An 18062-nucleotide genomic window follows, 5' to 3' on the forward strand; every position below is an offset into this window, starting at 1 on the left:
TGGAATGTGCACAGCAGTGGAGATTATTTTCTTGACCATTGTTGGTTCTTAAGCTTTGCTGGGATTGCAATCACCTGAAAATTTATTTGCAATGTATATCCTGGGCCCACCCACAGAGATTCTTGTGTAATTGTGGGGTGCATAGTTGTTTTCAAAGAGCTCTCCAAGGGTTCTAATGGACAGCCACACTAAGGAATATCACCCTGTACTTTGTTGACTAAAACTCAGGGAACTCAGCTGTACCTCAGGGAAATACAAGGCAAATTGCAATGAAAAGACAAGAGTATGGGAAGGTGCATATTATGCTCAACTTGTGCCTCTGACTGGCTACTGTAGGCAATATATGTTCTTTATAAGGTAGGTGTGAACAACAGCTCTGAGGAGAGGAGAGCTTGTGTGGTAATGGCTCTTTCCTCAGCTTCACAAGATAGTGCTAATCGAGACCCTCCACAGGATCGGGCTGAATGTGTCAGTTCTATCAAAACCCCAACTGACAGGTAGCAGCTATACTTGGCGAATACTGCTCTTTGATTTTAACTCTTTGAGTTACTTCCAAAAGAGAACCTAAGATCATGCTGTAAATGGATCAGCTTTTGGTAACAGCAAAGACTAGATTAGAAACTGAGCTTAACCCAAGGTATGTCCTGCTGCGAACAGAACTATTATGTTTCTGAGCATAGCCTATGCATTATGCTCTCCCCACAAAGTAAGTTCTCTAGCTAGTTGTCTGGTTTTCCTGGGGAGACAGAGCTGGAACAGAAAGTCACCTAGGATTCCTCAGCAGAGTCCTGAGGAGAGAGTAAGCCCTGGATAGCACTCATGTTTTCCTTCCTAGCTTCAGCACAGGTAGGCTCCTCTGCCTTTGATGGGAGGCAGAAGAGTAGAAAACAGAGCTCTTCCAAATATCACCTGGGAACTTAGAAATGCAAGTTCTTAGGCTTACCAAATCATAAACAATGCAGATGAGGGTATAGTAATCTGAGATTTAAAAGCTCTCCAGGGAATTCTGATACACACTAAAATTTGAGAATCATTAGCCTGTAATCCTAGCCACTCAAGGAGCTGAGATCTGAAGATTGAGTGTTTGAAGCCAGCTGGGAACAAATCCAAGAGACTCTTATCTCCAATTAATCAGCAAAGCTGAGCCCGGGTGGCTCAGGATCCTAGCTACTGAGGAGGCTGAGATCTGGGGATTGCAGTTCAAAGCCAGCCTGGGCAAGGAAAGTCTGTGTCAGTTTGTGTCAATTAACCACCAGAAAACCAGAAGTAGTGCTGTGGCTCAAGTGGTTGAGTACTCACCTTGAGCTGAAGAGCTCAGGCATAGTCCAGGCCCAGAGTTCAAGCCCCATGACTGACAAAACAAAAACATAAAAACAAAACAATTAATCAGCAAAAAGCCTGAAGTGGAGGTAAACTCAAGTGGTAGAGCACCAGCTGTAAATGAAAAGGCTAAGCAAGCATGCAAGATCCTGAGTTCAAGCTCCAGTACTAGCACAGAAAAAAGTTGAATGACGTTGATAGGTTCAACAGGTGCAGAGAATAAACAAAGAGATAGCTCAACACTGGCACAAGTTTATTTAGGAAAAAAACAAACCCCTGCAAAAGGGTCCCTCTAGCCAAAGCTAGAGATGCACCTCTCATGTTTAGTCTAGCACTTTCACAGTGGGGCTGTGGGATTGCAGGTGTTGTCTGGTGGAAGTTAATTTTATTTGATTGGGTCATAGCCAGAGGAAGAAAGGAAACCAGGCAGGGTGTCTGTACATGGCCCTAATCTGTTAAAGCAGTCTTGAGTGCTGGTCTGGAGCCAGCCAAGGAGAGATGGTAAGGTAAGAGTGGTTGTAAGTCAAAGTACTGATCTGGGGTATCAAGATATGGATACTTGTCTATCTGGACCAAACAAAATTGACACCTGTGATGGCTCATGCCAGCTATTTGGGAGGCAGAGTTCAGAAGAATGACAGTTTGGGCTAGGAATGTAGTTTAATGGTAGAGTGCTTGCCTAGCATGCATGAAGCCCTGGGTTCAATTCCTCAGTACCACATAAACAGAAAATGCTGAAAGTAATGCTATGGCTCAAGTGGTAGAGTACTAGCCTTGAGCAAAACAAAGCTCAGGGACAGTGCCCAGGCCCTGAGTTCAAGCCCCAGACTGGAAGAAGAATAAGGATAAGAAGTAGAAGGAGGAAGAGGAGGGGGAGGAGGAGGAGGAGAAAAACAAAAACAACAACAGTTTGAGGCTGGCCCAAGACAAAATGTGTGATCTCCATCTCATCTGAGGTCCTAACTAAACAGGGAAATTGTAAGTCAAGATCTGAGGCCAAATCCTGTGCAAAAAGATCGGGAGGAAGCATGGCTTAAACGGGTAGAACATCAAACCAGAAAACGAAGGCTCTAAGTTCAAACTATAGTGCTGCCAAAATTTTAAAACAATAAACTAAAAATATAGGCATTAGACAGCTGAATTCATGCTTCAGTACCAGTTACTGTGTCACCTTGGACATGTCCTTCATCCCTCTCTATGTCACCTGTAAAGTACAGCTAACAATGTTGTCATGTGCTGCATAGCTACCTGCATGAGATGATGCATATAAAGCACTTAGTACAATGGGTGGAACAAGGAAAGTACCATAAATAGGCTGTAGTAGCAAGGGCTTATTTACAATTAGAGCTTTTCTTGATAATAACTTCTATTTCCAGCAAGACTGAGTTCCTTCAAAAAACATCTTTAAGATAAGTTTATACTTGACTTGCTTGCCCACAAGTGATGCTCAACCACTTAAGGCATGCCTTCAGTCTATCATTTTGCTGGCTAATTGGAGTTAGAGTCAAGCAGACCTTTCAGAATAGGATTGGCTTTGAAACTCAATCCACCAGGTCTCAGCCTTAGAGGTAGTTAAGATAACAGGTGCTAGGTGACAGTGCCTTACACAAGAAAAACCTTTTTCTTTTATTTTTCTTTTTGGTGCTGGTCTTGGAGCTTGACCTAAGGCCTAGGTGCTGTTGTTCCTGAGCTTTTGTACTCAAAGCTAATTCTCTACTACTTGAGACAGCTCCACTTCTGGCTTTTTTGTGGATAATTGGAGATAAGAGTCTCAGGTGGGTTTTCCTGCCCAGGCAGGCTTCGAACCATAATCCTTAGATAACCTCCTGAGTAACTAGGATTATAGGTGTGAGCCAATAGTGACCAGCTTTAAGAGTACATCTGGGGTTTATTTTTTGTCTTTTATGTCAGTCCTGGGGCTTGAACTCAGGGCCTGAGCACTGTTCCTGAGCTTCTTTTGCTCAAGGCTAGCACTCTACCACTTGAGCCACAGTGCTACTTTCAGCTTTTTTTGGAACCTAGGGCTTCCTCCATGCTAGGCAAGCACTCTACCACTAAGCCACAGTCCCAGCATCAGGAATACATCTTCTTAACAACTGAATTAAAGGTGGAACTGAAAATTTTCACTTACTTCTTTCTTTACAGAATCATGGAACATGAAAGTGGAGAGACACTAAAGCAATCTGGTCACGCCATCTCACGCAACCTAACAATAGCACTTGAAAGAAATGTAGGAAAGAAAAGTGTCTTTATTAAGGGTTTGCTGAGGATGACAATTTGGAGAGGATAGAAATTATAGCCTCTGGGTGATTGTAGAATTTCTGCTTTTGGTGGAGGCATAAAGCTGGCATTCCTGAGCTCAATGTCCCTCTGTTCTTTCTGCAAATCTAGTTGTGAAGGGTGAGCCTCCAGTGCTGAAATGCTAATAATATTGAATTGAAAATTTCCACAGCCTTAAAAAAAGCAATGGCTTGGGACCTTATGGAGAAAAGGAACACCAGACCCAGCCATGTAAATGTAAAGTAGTAAATATCTATGTTACCTAGAAACCAGAAGTATAAAAGTATCTAGGTAGTTTTGTGTCAGTTCTCCAGGGTAATTCCTCTCACTCATAATATAAGAGCTTTCCTATCATGTTAACTCTTTGTATGCATGCTGGTAGACTCCTATTATACAGTCTACTATCTCCTTGGTCTCCCCAAAGACTCCCTTTCTGATTTTTTCCCAGTGGCAGTGCCATTCTCTTAAGCACTGAAAGACACTATAAGGAATGTGGATCTCTAAACCTAAGAAATACAGCTTAGAAAAAAATTCGATGCACAAATCAGGAAATGATAGACTCCTCAGTTGAAATTTTTTTTAAAAAGCTCACAGTGGATGAAACTTGCCATCTGTGACTCTTCCCAGAAGCAACCCATGGTAAATATAATTTGTAGATATACTGCAGATGAGATTTAGATGCTTCCCAATATCTCACCTGGGAGCTACCAGCCTAGAATGTAATTCATGTAAGATGAGCTGTTTCCTTGGAAACTGTGACATGTAATGAGGATAGGAGGCAAGTAAGATTGTAATGATAGAAAATTCTGGTAACTACGGGTGAAAAAAAAAAAAAGAGCATGGGAGAGTCAGTGTTTATGTGACACTTCTCAAATAGCAGGAACCCTGGTCTGGTAGACATGTTATAAATAACTCAAAAAGCTCCTTTAAAACACTCAGCTCCATTTGTTCAAATGACATGTGACCTTCTGATTACTAGTTTGGTGTATATAGTACATTAATAGTAGGAGCCAGGCACTGGTGGCTCATGCCTACAATCCTAGATACTCAGGTTTCTGAGGATTGTGGTTTGAAACCAGCCTGACCATAAAAGTCCATGAGATTTTTATCTCCAATTAACCACAAAAAGCCAGATGTGGAGCTGTAAGTCAAGTGGTACAACATTAGCCTTGAGTACAAACGCTCAGGGACAGGGCCTAGGACCAGAGCTCAAGCCCCAGGACCAACAAAAAAAACCCCAATATTTGGTAGGTATGATGTTAGTAGAGAAGAATATTTTTTGTCACCAGAAATGCTATTCTTTGCTAGTATTTAGCTGGTAAGCCAGTCTCCTGTAAATCTGCTTAGTGCAAGTTGGTTCCTCAGTCTAACCAGTTTCAGGACCTTATTGTCATTTTAATGTATGGCCATTGTTCAGAAATGGAAAGGAAACCAACAAATAAACCACCCCCTGTCCACTATATAGAGGCAACCACTTTAAACATATGACATATTTCTTTCCAGTCTTTATTGCATACATTTTATCCCTTTCTCTTTTTTCTTTTAATTCAACATTAGTTTGTGAGTGTATTGGAGTTTGAATTCAGCCTTTGAGCTTGCTAGATATATACTCTAGCCTTGATCTACATGCCCAGTCCTTTTTGCTTTAGATATTTTTAAAATTTTTTATTGTAGAGGTAATGTAAAGAGGGGTTACAGTTACATGGGCAAGATAGTGAGTACATTTTTTATCAAGCATTGTAGCCTCCTCCTTTGTTTACCCTTCTCATCCCTTCCCATCCTCCCTCTCCCCCACCCAATCCTCCCCTTCCCCCCCCCCCCGCCCCCTGCAAGTTGTAAAGTTCGTTTTCGACATGAAAACTTGTACTTCTCATTGTTGCAACAGGTCCACCTGTATCCTTATTTAAACGACTTGTTTTTCCCCGTCCCCTCCACTAATTATACCGACATCAAATACAGTGAAAGCAGGGGTTATACTGTGGGGGAGGGACATACAAAGCAACAAAGAAATAATCTTATAATTGCGTTAGAAACAAATGCATGAAAGAAAAAAAACATTTAAAATACATATCTTAGGGTTCATTTTCCTAACATCACATTATCTGACCTTTTCTGCTTGACTCATACATATACTAGATATTGCAAATAAGGGAAACCATGGGACCTATGTTTCTTTGGGCTTGGCTTACTTCACTTAATATAATTTTTTCCAAGTCTTTCCATTTCCTAACAAATGGGGCAATGTCATTCTTTCTGATGGAGGCATAGAATTCCATTGTGTATATATACCACATTTTCTTGATCCATTCATCTACGGAGGGGCATCTGGGTTGGTTCCAGATCTTAGCTATGGTAAATAATGCTGCAATAAACATAGTTGTGCTGGTAGTTTTAGTGTGGTCTTGTTTGTAAACATTTGGGTAAATGCCCAAAAGTGGGACTGCTGGGTCATAAGGGAGCTCTATGTGGAGTCTTTTGAGGAACCTCCATACTACTTTCCAAAGTGGTTGAACAAGTTTACACTCCCACCAACAATGAAGTAAGGTTCCCTTCTGTCCACATCCCCTCCAGCATCTGTTGTTATTAGAGTTCTTGATTTTTGCCATTCTAGCTGGGGTGAGGTGGTATCTCAATGTTGTTTTGATTTGCATTTCTTTTATGGCTAGGGAGGTTGAGCATTTCTTCATGTGTCTATTGGCCATCCTTCTTTCTTCTTCAGAGAAGTTTCTCTTTAAGTCATTAGCCCACTTATTTATTGGGCAGTTGTTTCTTTGAGGATTTGTTGTTGGGGATCCTCTTCCATTTCTTGGAGTTCAATTTTATATGATCTCATACACATAGCTATTGAGCCCTTGTGATCCTCTCCTAAGAATATCTTCCTTTGTTCTCACTGTGTGAATAGTTAGATAATTTTTGAATGGGGTCTCTAGTTGGGATATCCTGCTTTGTGGTCCTTCTATTTACATTTCCCACATAGCTAGGATGACAAGTGAGTGCTACCATACTCAGGGTTTTTTTTTTTGTTGTTTTGTGGTCCTGGAGCTTGAACTCAGGGCCTGGGCACTGTCCTTGAGCCATTCTGTGCTCCAGGCTAGCACCCTACCACTTGAGCCACAGTGCCATTTCCGGCTTTTTCTGTTTATGGAACCCAGGGCTTCATGCATACCAGGCAAGTACTCTACTGCCAAGCCACATTCCCAGCCTATACTTGGTTTTGTACTGGATAAAATGGGGTCTTATTAATTTTTTGTCCAGGCAGACCTTGATCCATGACCTTCCCAATCTTAGCTTCCTAAGTAGCTAGGATTACAAGTGTGAGTACACTGGTAATCCAGTGCATTGTTTACACATTTAATCCAGTGCATTTTTCACACATATAAGATCATATTGTATGTAAAAATTTATGCTAATAGGCCTCAAACCCAGGGCTTCATGTATGCTATGCAAGCTCTCTGCTACTTGAACTATATCCCAAGCCCTAAACTTTGATTTTAACTTTTCTTTTGAGATAGGGTCTCTCTATGAGCATGAGCTGTCTTGAAACTGCCTATATAACCCAGACTGGCTTCATCCTCATGGTCCTCCTGCCTTAGGCTTCTTTTTTTGTCAGTCATGGGGCTTGAACTCTGGGCTTGGGCACTGTCCCTGAGCTCTTCAGCTCAAGGTGAGCACTCTACCACTTGAGCACCAGTGCCACTTTTGGCTTTTTCTGTTTATCTGGTATTGAGGAATTGAACCTATGGCTTCATATATGCTAGGCAATCTCTCTATCACTAAGCCATATTCCCAGCCCCCAGACACTATTGTTCATTTGTGGGGCTTGAACTCTGGGCCTGGGCGCTGTCCCTGAGCTTTTCAGCTCAAGGTGAGCCCTCTATCACTTGAGCCACAGCACCACTTCTGGTTTTCTTATGGTTAATTGGAGATGAAAGTCTCACAGACTTTCCTGCCTGGGCTGGCTTTGAACCACACTCTTAAGATCTCAGCCTCCTGAGTAGCTAGGATTACATATGTGAGCCATTGGCACCCTGCCCCAGACACTCTTGAGCCCTCCCATCTGAGATTTCAGTTCAGTGGTGTTGGGGTGGGAGTGAGCAGTCTGAATTTATTTCAATCATCCCAGCTTATTAAGTTGCAGAGGGGCTCCTGACTACGTTTTGTGTTTTGTTTTGTGCAAGTCTTGAGGCTTGAACTCAGAGCCTGAGCACTGTTTCTAAGATTTTTTTTTTTGCTCTAGGTTAGAGCTCTACTGCTTGAGCCCCATCTCCACTTCAAGCTTTTATTTTGTGGTTAATTTGAGATAAGAGTCTCACAGATTTTTTCTGTCCCAGACAGTTTGAACACTGATCCTGAAATCTCATCTAGCTAGGATAGGTAGAGGCCACCAACTTCTGGTTCCCTGACCCTACATACATACATACATATATACATACATACATACATACTTATTTATTTTTTTCAGTCATGGGACTGGAACTCTGAGCCTGGGTGCTGTCCTTGAACTCTTCAACTTAAGGCAAGTGCTCTACCACTTGAGCTACAGTGCCGCTTCATTTTTTTCTGGTGGTTTTTTGGAGGTAAGACTCTCATGGACTTTCTTGCCTGGGTGGATATGAACCACGATTCTCAGATCTCAGCCTCCTGAGTAGCTAGGATTACAGGCGTGAGCCACTGGCACCCGGCTTTCCCTGACTATACTTTAAGAACCCCGCCCCCCCCAAGTATATTCAATAGCCTGTACTTTTTATCTCCCATCTGAATGGACATGGCAAGCTCTCTAGCCTACCAAAGTTTTCTTTCAGAAACATTTCATGAAAACCCTCTTCATAAGCTTTCTATTATTACAGAAACTATCTAAAACTCCTCATTCCAGCACTCTAGGCCTTCCTTTATCTCCCAAGACCTATTATCTAATCAGCACATGAGTTCCTTAGCTCTCTTCCACTTAGCCTGGTTGGCCTTCTCTAGGGCTGCCTGGTACAAGTTGTTCTAGTACTGCAGCCTTCTACATCTTCTTCCTTGATTATTTGTATCTTAGGCATTCAACCCAGTTCTCACATTATTTTTCCTTCCTGATTACTAAGAGGATGGCTGCTTTCCTAGACTTACCAATGCTCTGACTGCTGTGTTTTCTTACCCAGTGAGTCTTCCCATCAAGTCCCAACCTTTTAGAGTATGGCCTGTGTCTATCCCTCTCAGCCTCCATCTTATTCCTCACTGTAAACAAAGAACTTGGAAGAATGTGTTAATAGAGTTAAACAAGTCCTAACTGCTAAATCATTTTCATACAAGTTATTTCCAAATTCTATAGTCTTTCAGATACCTTCCCTTGCACCAAAAAGAGAATGTTTGACAGATATTTAGAAATTTCACTTTGTTGTGATTTGGTTTGCTGGTAGCAAAGTTAAGCGAAAGGTCATTTTGATTTCAACACTTATTTAACTCAACTGCTTATCACCTATGATATGTTCACTTACTGACTTTCAGGTTGAAGAGTCTAACATGTTCTATAATAAGTGGTATTTCATTCTCCTCCTACAAATGTAAGGATTTCTTTTCTAGAAAACGTGCCTTGGGCTGGGAATGTGGCTTAGTGGTAGAGTGCTTGCCTAGCATGCATGAAGCCCTGGGTTTGATTCCTCAGTTCCACATAAACAGAAAAAGCCAAAGTGATGCTGTGGCTCAAGTGGTAGAGTGCTAGCCTTGAGAAAAAAAAATCTCAGGGACAGTGCCCAGGCCCTGAGTTCAAGCCTCAGGACTGGCAAAAAATGTCTTTTAGGCCGGGTGCTGGTGGCTCACGCCTGTAATCCTAGCTACTCAGGAGGCTGAGATCTGAGGATCGCGGTTCAAAGCCAGCCCGGGCAGGAGAGACCGTGAGACTCCTATCTCCAATAAACCACCAGAAAACCGGAAGTGGCGCTGTAGCTCAAGTGGTAGAGCGCTCTCCTTGAGCTGAAGAGCTGAGGGACAGCGCCCAGGCCCAGAGTTCAAGCCCCACGACCGACAAAAAAAAAAAAAATGTCTTTTAGAGTAAGTAAATATAAAGGAATTAATGCCTTTTTAGATTAAACAAACATAATGGGGTTAATGGCATTATGATTTCCGTAATCTCTTTTTTTCTTTATCCCTTTATTATCATCTTTTTATTCTTCAAATTACAGAGTTGCTGAGATGCTTGGAATGGGTGGGGATGCAAGAGGAAATGGGATTTGTCTTTTAGAAGGTAAGGTGGTTCTGTTCATCAGATATTTATCTAATTCCTATTGAGCCCCTAGTGTGGTGCCTGATATAGATCATTCCAAGATTAGAGAGGATAAGGAGCAGAAAGGTCTAGGAAGAAAAATACAGGGAAAGAGGAGGTGAGTTGGCAATCTATATAGAAGAGAAAGAGGAGAGAGAACCAAGGTATATTCGCTGGTCTAGTTTCACCTAATTTTATCATTAGGGTCTAATAACCTGAAGCAGTGATTTGAATTTGAATTGTGCCTAAAGTGATCAGAACAGCCACAATTCAATCAGATTTACCTGCTTGCGGTTGTATAATTCTTTAAAAAGAATATATACATGTGTATGTGAATGTGGGTATACATACACAGTATATAAAATTACTATTTTATATCACAGGGCTTTGAAACATGCTGGGCAATTACTTTACCACTGAGTTATATACCAAACTCCTATTCTTTTGAGACAAGGTCTCTCTATGGAGCCTCAGCTAGTTTCAAACTCATGATTGTCTCACTTCAGCCTCCTGAGTGCTGAAAAAAGGGTTGTGTACATTAGGCCTTCCCTTAAAATTATTTCTGAGTGACAATAGGTAACATTTATTGTGTACTATTTTAGCCAAAGCACTTTATTATTTCATTTAATCTTGATCACAGCTATATGAAGTAGGTACAATTATTATGGACATTTTCTTTTTCAAATGAGGAAACAGTCAAGTTAGGTTAGTCACTAATGTGCCCTCAGTTTATAAGTGGAAGATATAGCCTTTGAACTCTGACCTGGCTAGGTCAATGTTTGCTATTATATAAGGTATTGATTCTGTTTACTTTACAGGTGTACTCACTAGGAATAATGCAGTTATTTGCACTTAATAGGAATGTTTTGTTTTGAAGAAATAAAATAGTTGACAGTAATAATAAATTAGAAGGTGTGGCAGCGCTCATTTGCAGTCCTAGTACTAGAATGTCTGAAGCAGGAGAATCATGAGTTTGAGGCCAGTCTGGAATACATAGCAAAAGCTTGTCTCAAAAACAAAATTCTTTGCTGTGAATTTTCTTCTTTTGAAGCAACTGAACACAGGGCTTAGGGGTTGTCCCTTCACTCCTTTGCTTGAGGCTGATGCTCTACCATTTGTGCCACAGCTCCATTTATAGCTTTTTGGTGGTTAATTTGTTTTGGAAGGTTCATCCATTCTCATTGATTTTACTGTCAGGGCTGGCTTCGAATTGCAATCCTCAGATCTCAAGCTCTTGAGTAGCTAGGATTATAGCCTGGTTTGCCATGCCAGTAATGGTTCTCTCTACTAATCAAGAAGGATGCAGCAGGAGGATCACGAGTTTGAGGCCAGCCTGGGCTACACCTATGAGTAGAGCTGTAGGTCAAATGGTAGAGAGCTACCTTTGGGTGGGGGGAAAGCTAAAACAAAACAAAAAGTTGGGGTAGTGGAAGGAATATAGTGGGCAAAAAACAAAGGAGTAAACAATATTCAAGAAGAAATGGACTCATTACTTCTGTAACTGTAACCCCTCTGTCTGTACAGCACCTTTACAAGAAAATAAAATGTAATAAAAATTAAAAAACAAAAACAAACAAAGCGTTGGTGGCTTACACCTGTAATCCTTGCTCTTCAGGAGACTGAGATATGAGGATAGCAATTCGAAGCCAGTAGAAAGTCTCTGAGACTTTTTTTATTAACTTTTTGTCGGTAGTGGGGCTTGAAATCTGGGTCTGGGCACTGTACCTCAGCTTTTCAGCTCAAGGCAAGTGCTCTACGTCTTGAGCCACAGAGCCACTTCCGGTTTTCTGATGGTTTATTGAACCGCGATCCTCAGATCTCAGCCTCCTGAGTAGCTAGGATTACAGGCGTGAGCCTGAGATTTTTTTTTTTACATTCTAAAAACTATCTTTAATTGTACAGGAATTGCCATTTAACAAAGCAATTTATAATAAAGGGGAGCCTGAGATTCTTATCTGCAATAAATCAAAATCCTGGAGTGGTGCTGTGGCTCAAAGTAGTAGAGCACTAACCTTGAGCAAAAAAACTCAGGGACAGTGTCGAGGCCCTGAGTTCAAGCCAAAAAAAGAGAAAAGACTAATTTCCCCTAACTTCCAGCTTGCCGGGGGTTGGCAGCATTAACACTGTGATGTAGATTTCAGTTCATTCCCCCCTCTCTCCTGCCCCGTTTCCCCCCACCCCCCCCCCCATCCCGGCTTGCCCAGATCTACTACTGGGACAAGGAGAAATGAGCTGGGGGCAGGCGAGGTCTCGGGGATGGGGAGGAGAACTTGGAAAACTCCAATAGCTGGGACTTTAGAGGAAAGTCTCTGAGAACATTCCCCTAGGGGAGTCAGCTTCCCCGCCCGCTAGGAGGAGCTCAGGGTCCCGAGTAAGTGGGAACTGGGCGCCCAGCTCACCAGGAAGTGCCCCTCCTCCAGAAAAATCTGTTTATCTGCCAGCACTTTGGTGTGTCGCCACTGGCTTGGAAGAAGCCTTATTGGTTACGGAGGAAGGTAAGGGACTAAGAGCTCAGAAAGTCTGGTTGGAGCGTTGACTGCTTGTCTCGCCAAACTGCCTTTGGGCGAGCAATTTAAAGAGGTGGGCAGGGCTGAGGACTCTACTCAAGGTGGCCGTGCGAGGTCGCGGCTTGGCCTGCACCTGCGGATACTCTTAACTCCTTCGCTTCTTTCCCCCACTCTCAGGCCTCCCCGGGCCACCTTGCGTAATACAGTGTTTTCCTACTGTCTCTCTCGCTGTTTCTTTTTTCATTTTCCCGATTGTAGGGCTTGAACTCGGGGCCTGGGCGCTTTGCTCTGCCACTTTAAGCCACAGCTCCACTTCCGGTTTTCTAGTGGTTAATTGGAGATAAGAGTTTTACGGATTTTCCTGCCTGGGCTGGCTTTGAACCTTGATCCTCAGATCTCAGCCTCCTGAGTAGCTAGGTGAGCCACCAGGGCTTCCTAACATCTCTTAACCTTTCTTATAGACACACAATAACAGAAATTGTCCAAAGAAGACGTGAATAAAGGAGGCCGGGAAGGGAAAGGGAAGGAAGGCTATGACTGGAAGCTGCATTAAAACTATCTGCTCTTCAGTTTTAGCAAATAACCCTTGCCAAGGCTAAGACATCTGAGGATCTGGCAATCAGACGGTGAACAAGATGGAACCCTCTCAGTGGGTGGTTATTTTGCTACAAGGGGATCAGAATCTCTGAGTTGAACTTCCCAGCACTGGAGGCAGGTTAACCCTGACTGTGCCGGACTCTGGTCCCTTTTCTGGTTAATGGTTATTTCCTGAGGCAGAAGTAGTGTAGTTATCACCCATGTCTTTTTCTTGGGGAGTTTATTTATTTTGACAGTGCTGGGATTTGAATTCAGGGCTTCTTGCTTGTTATGCAACACTGTATAACAAATGTCTTTCATTTACTAAGACAAACACACCAAGCATTTATTTGAAACATGAAAATGGTAAGAAGAAAGTAGTGGTTTATTTTGGTAAACAAATGCCTCTTCTGACATCAACAAGGAAGTAGAAATCACTTCTGACTTATATTACTGTCCTCCCCTGAAAAATATTTTTAGTCACACAAATTACTAAATACCACAGTATGTACTTTGCCAGAAATAAGGGCTGATAAGCACATGAAACTAGAATGTGATTGCTACTTGGAGGAAGAGACTTTGATAGGCAAGGAACCTCCTGCTGGGGACAGACACGTGTTCACAGTCATGGTGGCAACTCACCAGTGAGAGGATCTACATACTCAAAAATGTTTGAATGTTGTGGAAATATGGATATCTGTCTTCTAGTTCTTCAGGTCTCCTGTTCTTCCTTCAATTTTAAATTGTTATTATAAAGGTGATGTACAGAGAGGGTTACAGTTAGATAAGTCAGGTAATGAGTACACTTTGGGACAAACAGCCTTTTAAGATGTGTTCTTTTTTTTTTTTTTGGCAGTTGTGGGGCTTGAACTCAGGGTCTAGGCGTTGTCCCCAAGCCACATTGCGCTCAAGGCTAGCACTATTCCACTCCAGCACCACTTCTGGTTTTTGAGTGGTTAATTGGAAGTAAGAATTCCATGTAGACTTTTCTGCCCTAGCTGGCTTTGAACCTTGATCCTCAGATCTCAGCCTCTTGAGTAGCTAGGATTACAGTCCTACACTCAGCTAAGCTCTGTTTTTTTTTTTTTTTTTTTTTTTTTTTGTGCCAGTTCTAGGGCTTGAACTCAGAGCCTGGGCATTGTCCCTGAGCTTCTTGTGTTCAAGACTAGCATTCTACCACTTGAGCTACAGCACTACTTCCGGTTTTTTCTGTTTATGTGATACTCAGGAATCAAACCCAGGGCTTCATGCATGTTAGGCAAACACTCTACCACATTCTTAACCAAGACAACTTTTAGGGCTTATGAAGGGAATTGGAGGGAATTGGAGGGGGGGAGGAGGGTTATTGTTAACAGCTGAACTACGGGCAGATTAAATATATTGTTAGCAGTTTGAAATCACATCCCCCCCAAAATGATGACATGATGAGGCCTTACCTTTAGTACTTTGTAATCATATGAAATGGTATATGGGTTAAATACCACAGCATCCCGCTCAGCACCTTCTGAGTGACCTATTGATTATGGCAAACTAATTTAGCAGTAGGAGCACCATGGATGAGTATTTTTTTAAATAAACCTCTTGTGTATATTGGACTTTTAAGTACTTACATATCCTTCTGAATTAAGCTATGATTTAACACGGGGATTAAAATCTAGATGGAGGTCAATGGTTAAGAGGTAACTGTATTGCAAATCAAGTAGGTTGTCAGGCCACATCCATTCACTTGTATTCTAGGGCATTTAAGAAAGGGACTCACAAGCAATGGGCAGGTACCCTAGGATAAATAGGCTCAAGTAGAGAGCTCTGTTTTGGAAGAAGCGGAGTTCTTTCCAAAGTGAAACCTTCCACTTGTGTTCTCTGCCACCAGTTTTAACTCTTCCTGCTTTTGTCTCAAGAATTATTCCTATGATTCCTTCATTTTTTGTCAGTCATGGAGCTTGAACTCTAAGTTTGGGCGCTGTACCAGAGCTCTTCAGCTCCAGGCAAGTGCCTGCTACTTTAGCCACAGCATCACTTCTGGTATTCTGGAGATGAGTCTCACGGGCTTTCCTGCCCAGGCTGGCTTTGAACCGTGATCCTCAGACCTCACTCAGCCTCCTAAGTAGCTAGGATTACAGGCATGAGCCACTGGTGCCCCCTCCTCTTTTATTTTTATTTTATTTATTGGGGGTCCGGTCGTGGGGCCTGAACTCTGGGCCTAGGCGCTGTCCCTCAGCTCTTCAGCTCAAGACTAGCACTCTACCATTTGAGCCACAGCGCCACTTCCGGCTTTTTTTTCTTTTTGCTTATGTGGTGCTGAGGAATTGAACCCAGGGCCTCAGGCATGCAAGGAAAGCGCTCTACCACTGAGCCACCTTCCCAGCCCCCCCCCCCTTTTTTTTTTTTTTTTTAAATTTTTTTTATTGTAGAGATACTATACAGAGGGTTACAGTTACATGAGTGAGGTAATGAGTACACTTCCACTTCCTCTTGAACATTGTTACCCCCTCCATTGTTTTCCCCCTACCATCCCCTCCCTCCCTCCCTTCCCCAAGGTTCTTTTTTTTTTTTTTTTTGATCGTGATTAAGTGATTACTTAATTTCCGGAAATTCACAGTATTGTGGAATAATGATGCTCATTTAAAGTCACAAGTTCATTCTAACTTTCCTGGAGCAAATTGTCTATCACAGTCTGTAATATATAACAGTGCTCATATGTTATATACCATATATGTGATCAGCAGCATGGGGATATTTAGTAGTGGTTCAACCAGATGAGTGGGAGTTCTTTGTTTCTTAAGTCCTGTTAGTTTTGTCATATCACCTAACATTTTGGATTCATCATCCACTTATGAGGGAGACCATGTACTGTTTGTCTCTTCGTTCTTGGCTTACCTCGCTCAACATGATTCCTTCTAGCTCCATCCATTTCCCTGCAAATGCCATTATTTTGTCATTTCTAATGGCTGCATAATATTCCATTGTGTATAGATACCACAATTTTTGGATCCATTCATCTGTGGTGGGGCATCTAGGTTGTTTCCATATCCTAGCTATTGCGAACAGTGCTGCAATAAACATGGAGGTGCACGTGTCCTTGTATATTGGTTCCTGTTGTTCAGGGTAGATGCCTAGAAGTGGTATGACTGGGTCGTAAGGGAGGTCAATCTTTAGCTTTCTAAGGACCCTCCAGACTGCTTTCCAAAGTGGTTGTATGAGTGTACATTCCCACCAGCAGTGTAATAGCGTTCCTCGTTCTCCACATCCCCTCCAGCATTTGTCGTTGGCTGATTTGTGGATGTGGGACATTCTGACTGGGGTAAGGTGGTATCTCAGGGTTGTCTTTATTTGCATTTCCTTCACCACCAGGGATGATGAACATTTCCTCATGTGTTTCTTTGCCATTTTTATTTCTTCATTTGAGAAGTCCCTCTTTAGTTCCCTTGCCCATTTAGTAATTGGTTTGTTGGGTTTGGGAGGGATTAGTTTCTTGAGTTCCCTGTATATACAGGATGTTAACCCCTTGTCTGATATATTGCTGGTAAATATATTTTCCCAATTAGTTGGTTGTCTTTCTAGCTTGGTTGCGATAGCTTTATCTGTGCAGAAGCTTTTTATTTTAAGGTAGTCCCATTTGTCGAGTCTCTCTCCAATTTGTTGTGACCCTGGGACTCTGTTCAGGAAGTTCCTTCTTGTGCCTATTAGTTCAAGTGTCTCTCCTACTCTGTCCTGCAGTAGTTTCAGAGATTCAGGTTTAATGTTAAGGTCTTTAATCCATTTTGAGTTGATGTTGGTGCATGGTGATAGGCTGGGGTCCACTTTTAGTTTTCTGCATGTGGCTGCCCAGTTTTCCCAGCACCAGCGGTTGAAGAGGCTGTGTTTCTTCCATTGTATGTCTTTGGCTCCTTTGTCGAATATCAGCTGGCTGTAGGCCTGTGGGTTTATTTCTGGATCTTCTATTCTGTTCCATTGGTCTTCAGGTCTGTTTTTGTGCCAGTACCATGCTGTCTTTGTTATTATAGCTCTGTAGTAGAGTTTGAAGTTCGGCATGGATAGCCCTCCCATATTGTCTTTATCCCCTAGAATTGTTTTGGCTATTCTAGGTCTTTTGTTGTTCCATATGAATTTTTGGACTGTTTTCTGTATTTCAGTGATGTACGTCATTGGGATTTTAATAGGAATTGCGTTGAATTTGTATATTAGTTTTGGAAGTATTACCATCTTTACTATATTAAGTCGGCCTATCCAGGAGCATGGGAGGTCTTTCCATTTCCTAGTGTCTTCTGCAATTTCTTTCTTTAACTTTTTATAGTTCTCATTAAATAGTTCTTTTACATCTTTGGTTAGGTTAATTCCTAAATATTTTATTTTTCGGGAGGTTATTGTGAATGGGGTTGCTCCCTTTATTTCCCTCTCTTCCTGTACATTATCAGTGTATAGGAAGGCAACTGATTTTTGTGGGTTTATTTTGTATCCTGCTATTTTGCCGAAGTGATTTATGATTTCTAAGAGTTTGGGGATGGAGTTTTTGGGATCGTGGAGGTATAGTATCATGTCGTCTGCAAAAAGGGATAGTTTAACTTCTTCTTTCCCTATGCGGATCCCTTTAATGTCTTTTTCTTGCCTTATTGCCCTGGCTAAGGGTTCTAGGACTATATTGAAGAGGAGTGGAGACAGTGGGCATCCTTGCCTTGTTCCTGATTTTAGGAGAATTGGTTGCAGCTTTTCCCCATTAAGTATAATATTGGCTATTGGTCTGTCATAAATGGCTTTTATTGTTTTTAGAAATGTTCCTTCTATTCCTATTTTCTCCAGAGCTTTTAGCATGAATGAATGTTGAATTTTGTCAAAGGCCTTTTCTGCATCTGTAGCGATAATCATGTGATTCTTGACCTTGGCTCTGTTGATATGTTGGATTACATTTATTGACTTACGTATGTTAAACCATCCCTGTGTCTCTGGGATGAAGCCTACCTGGTCATAATGAATTATTTTTTTTTATGTGTTTCTGGATTCTGTTAGCTAGAATCTTGTTAAGGATCTTTGCATCTGTGTTCATCAAGGAGATTGGCCTGTAATTCTCCTTTTTGGTTGGGTCTTTGCCTGGTTTGGGGATGAGTGTGATATTGGCTTCGTAGAATGAGTTTGGGATAGCT

General features: G+C 42.0%; 1 protein-coding gene across 1 annotated transcript in view; it reads left to right on the forward strand.

Moving 5' to 3' along the window:
- The first annotated feature begins 402 nt into the window (after nt 1-402).
- The window catches only part of Trmt2b (tRNA methyltransferase 2 homolog B), a 53661-nt gene continuing 36001 nt past the window's right edge, over nt 403-18062 (forward strand). The window contains 3 exon segments of the mRNA XM_070039335.1: nt 403-497; nt 9762-9823; nt 12169-12336. Of these exon segments, the coding sequence (XP_069895436.1) occupies nt 403-497; nt 9762-9823; nt 12169-12336 (325 nt within the window).

The sequence above is a fragment of the Dipodomys merriami genome, unplaced genomic scaffold (genome assembly GCF_024711535.1).
Source record: "Dipodomys merriami isolate MVZ:Mamm:240054 unplaced genomic scaffold, mDipMer1.0.p SCAF_3, whole genome shotgun sequence".
NCBI lineage: Eukaryota > Metazoa > Chordata > Mammalia > Rodentia > Heteromyidae > Dipodomys > Dipodomys merriami.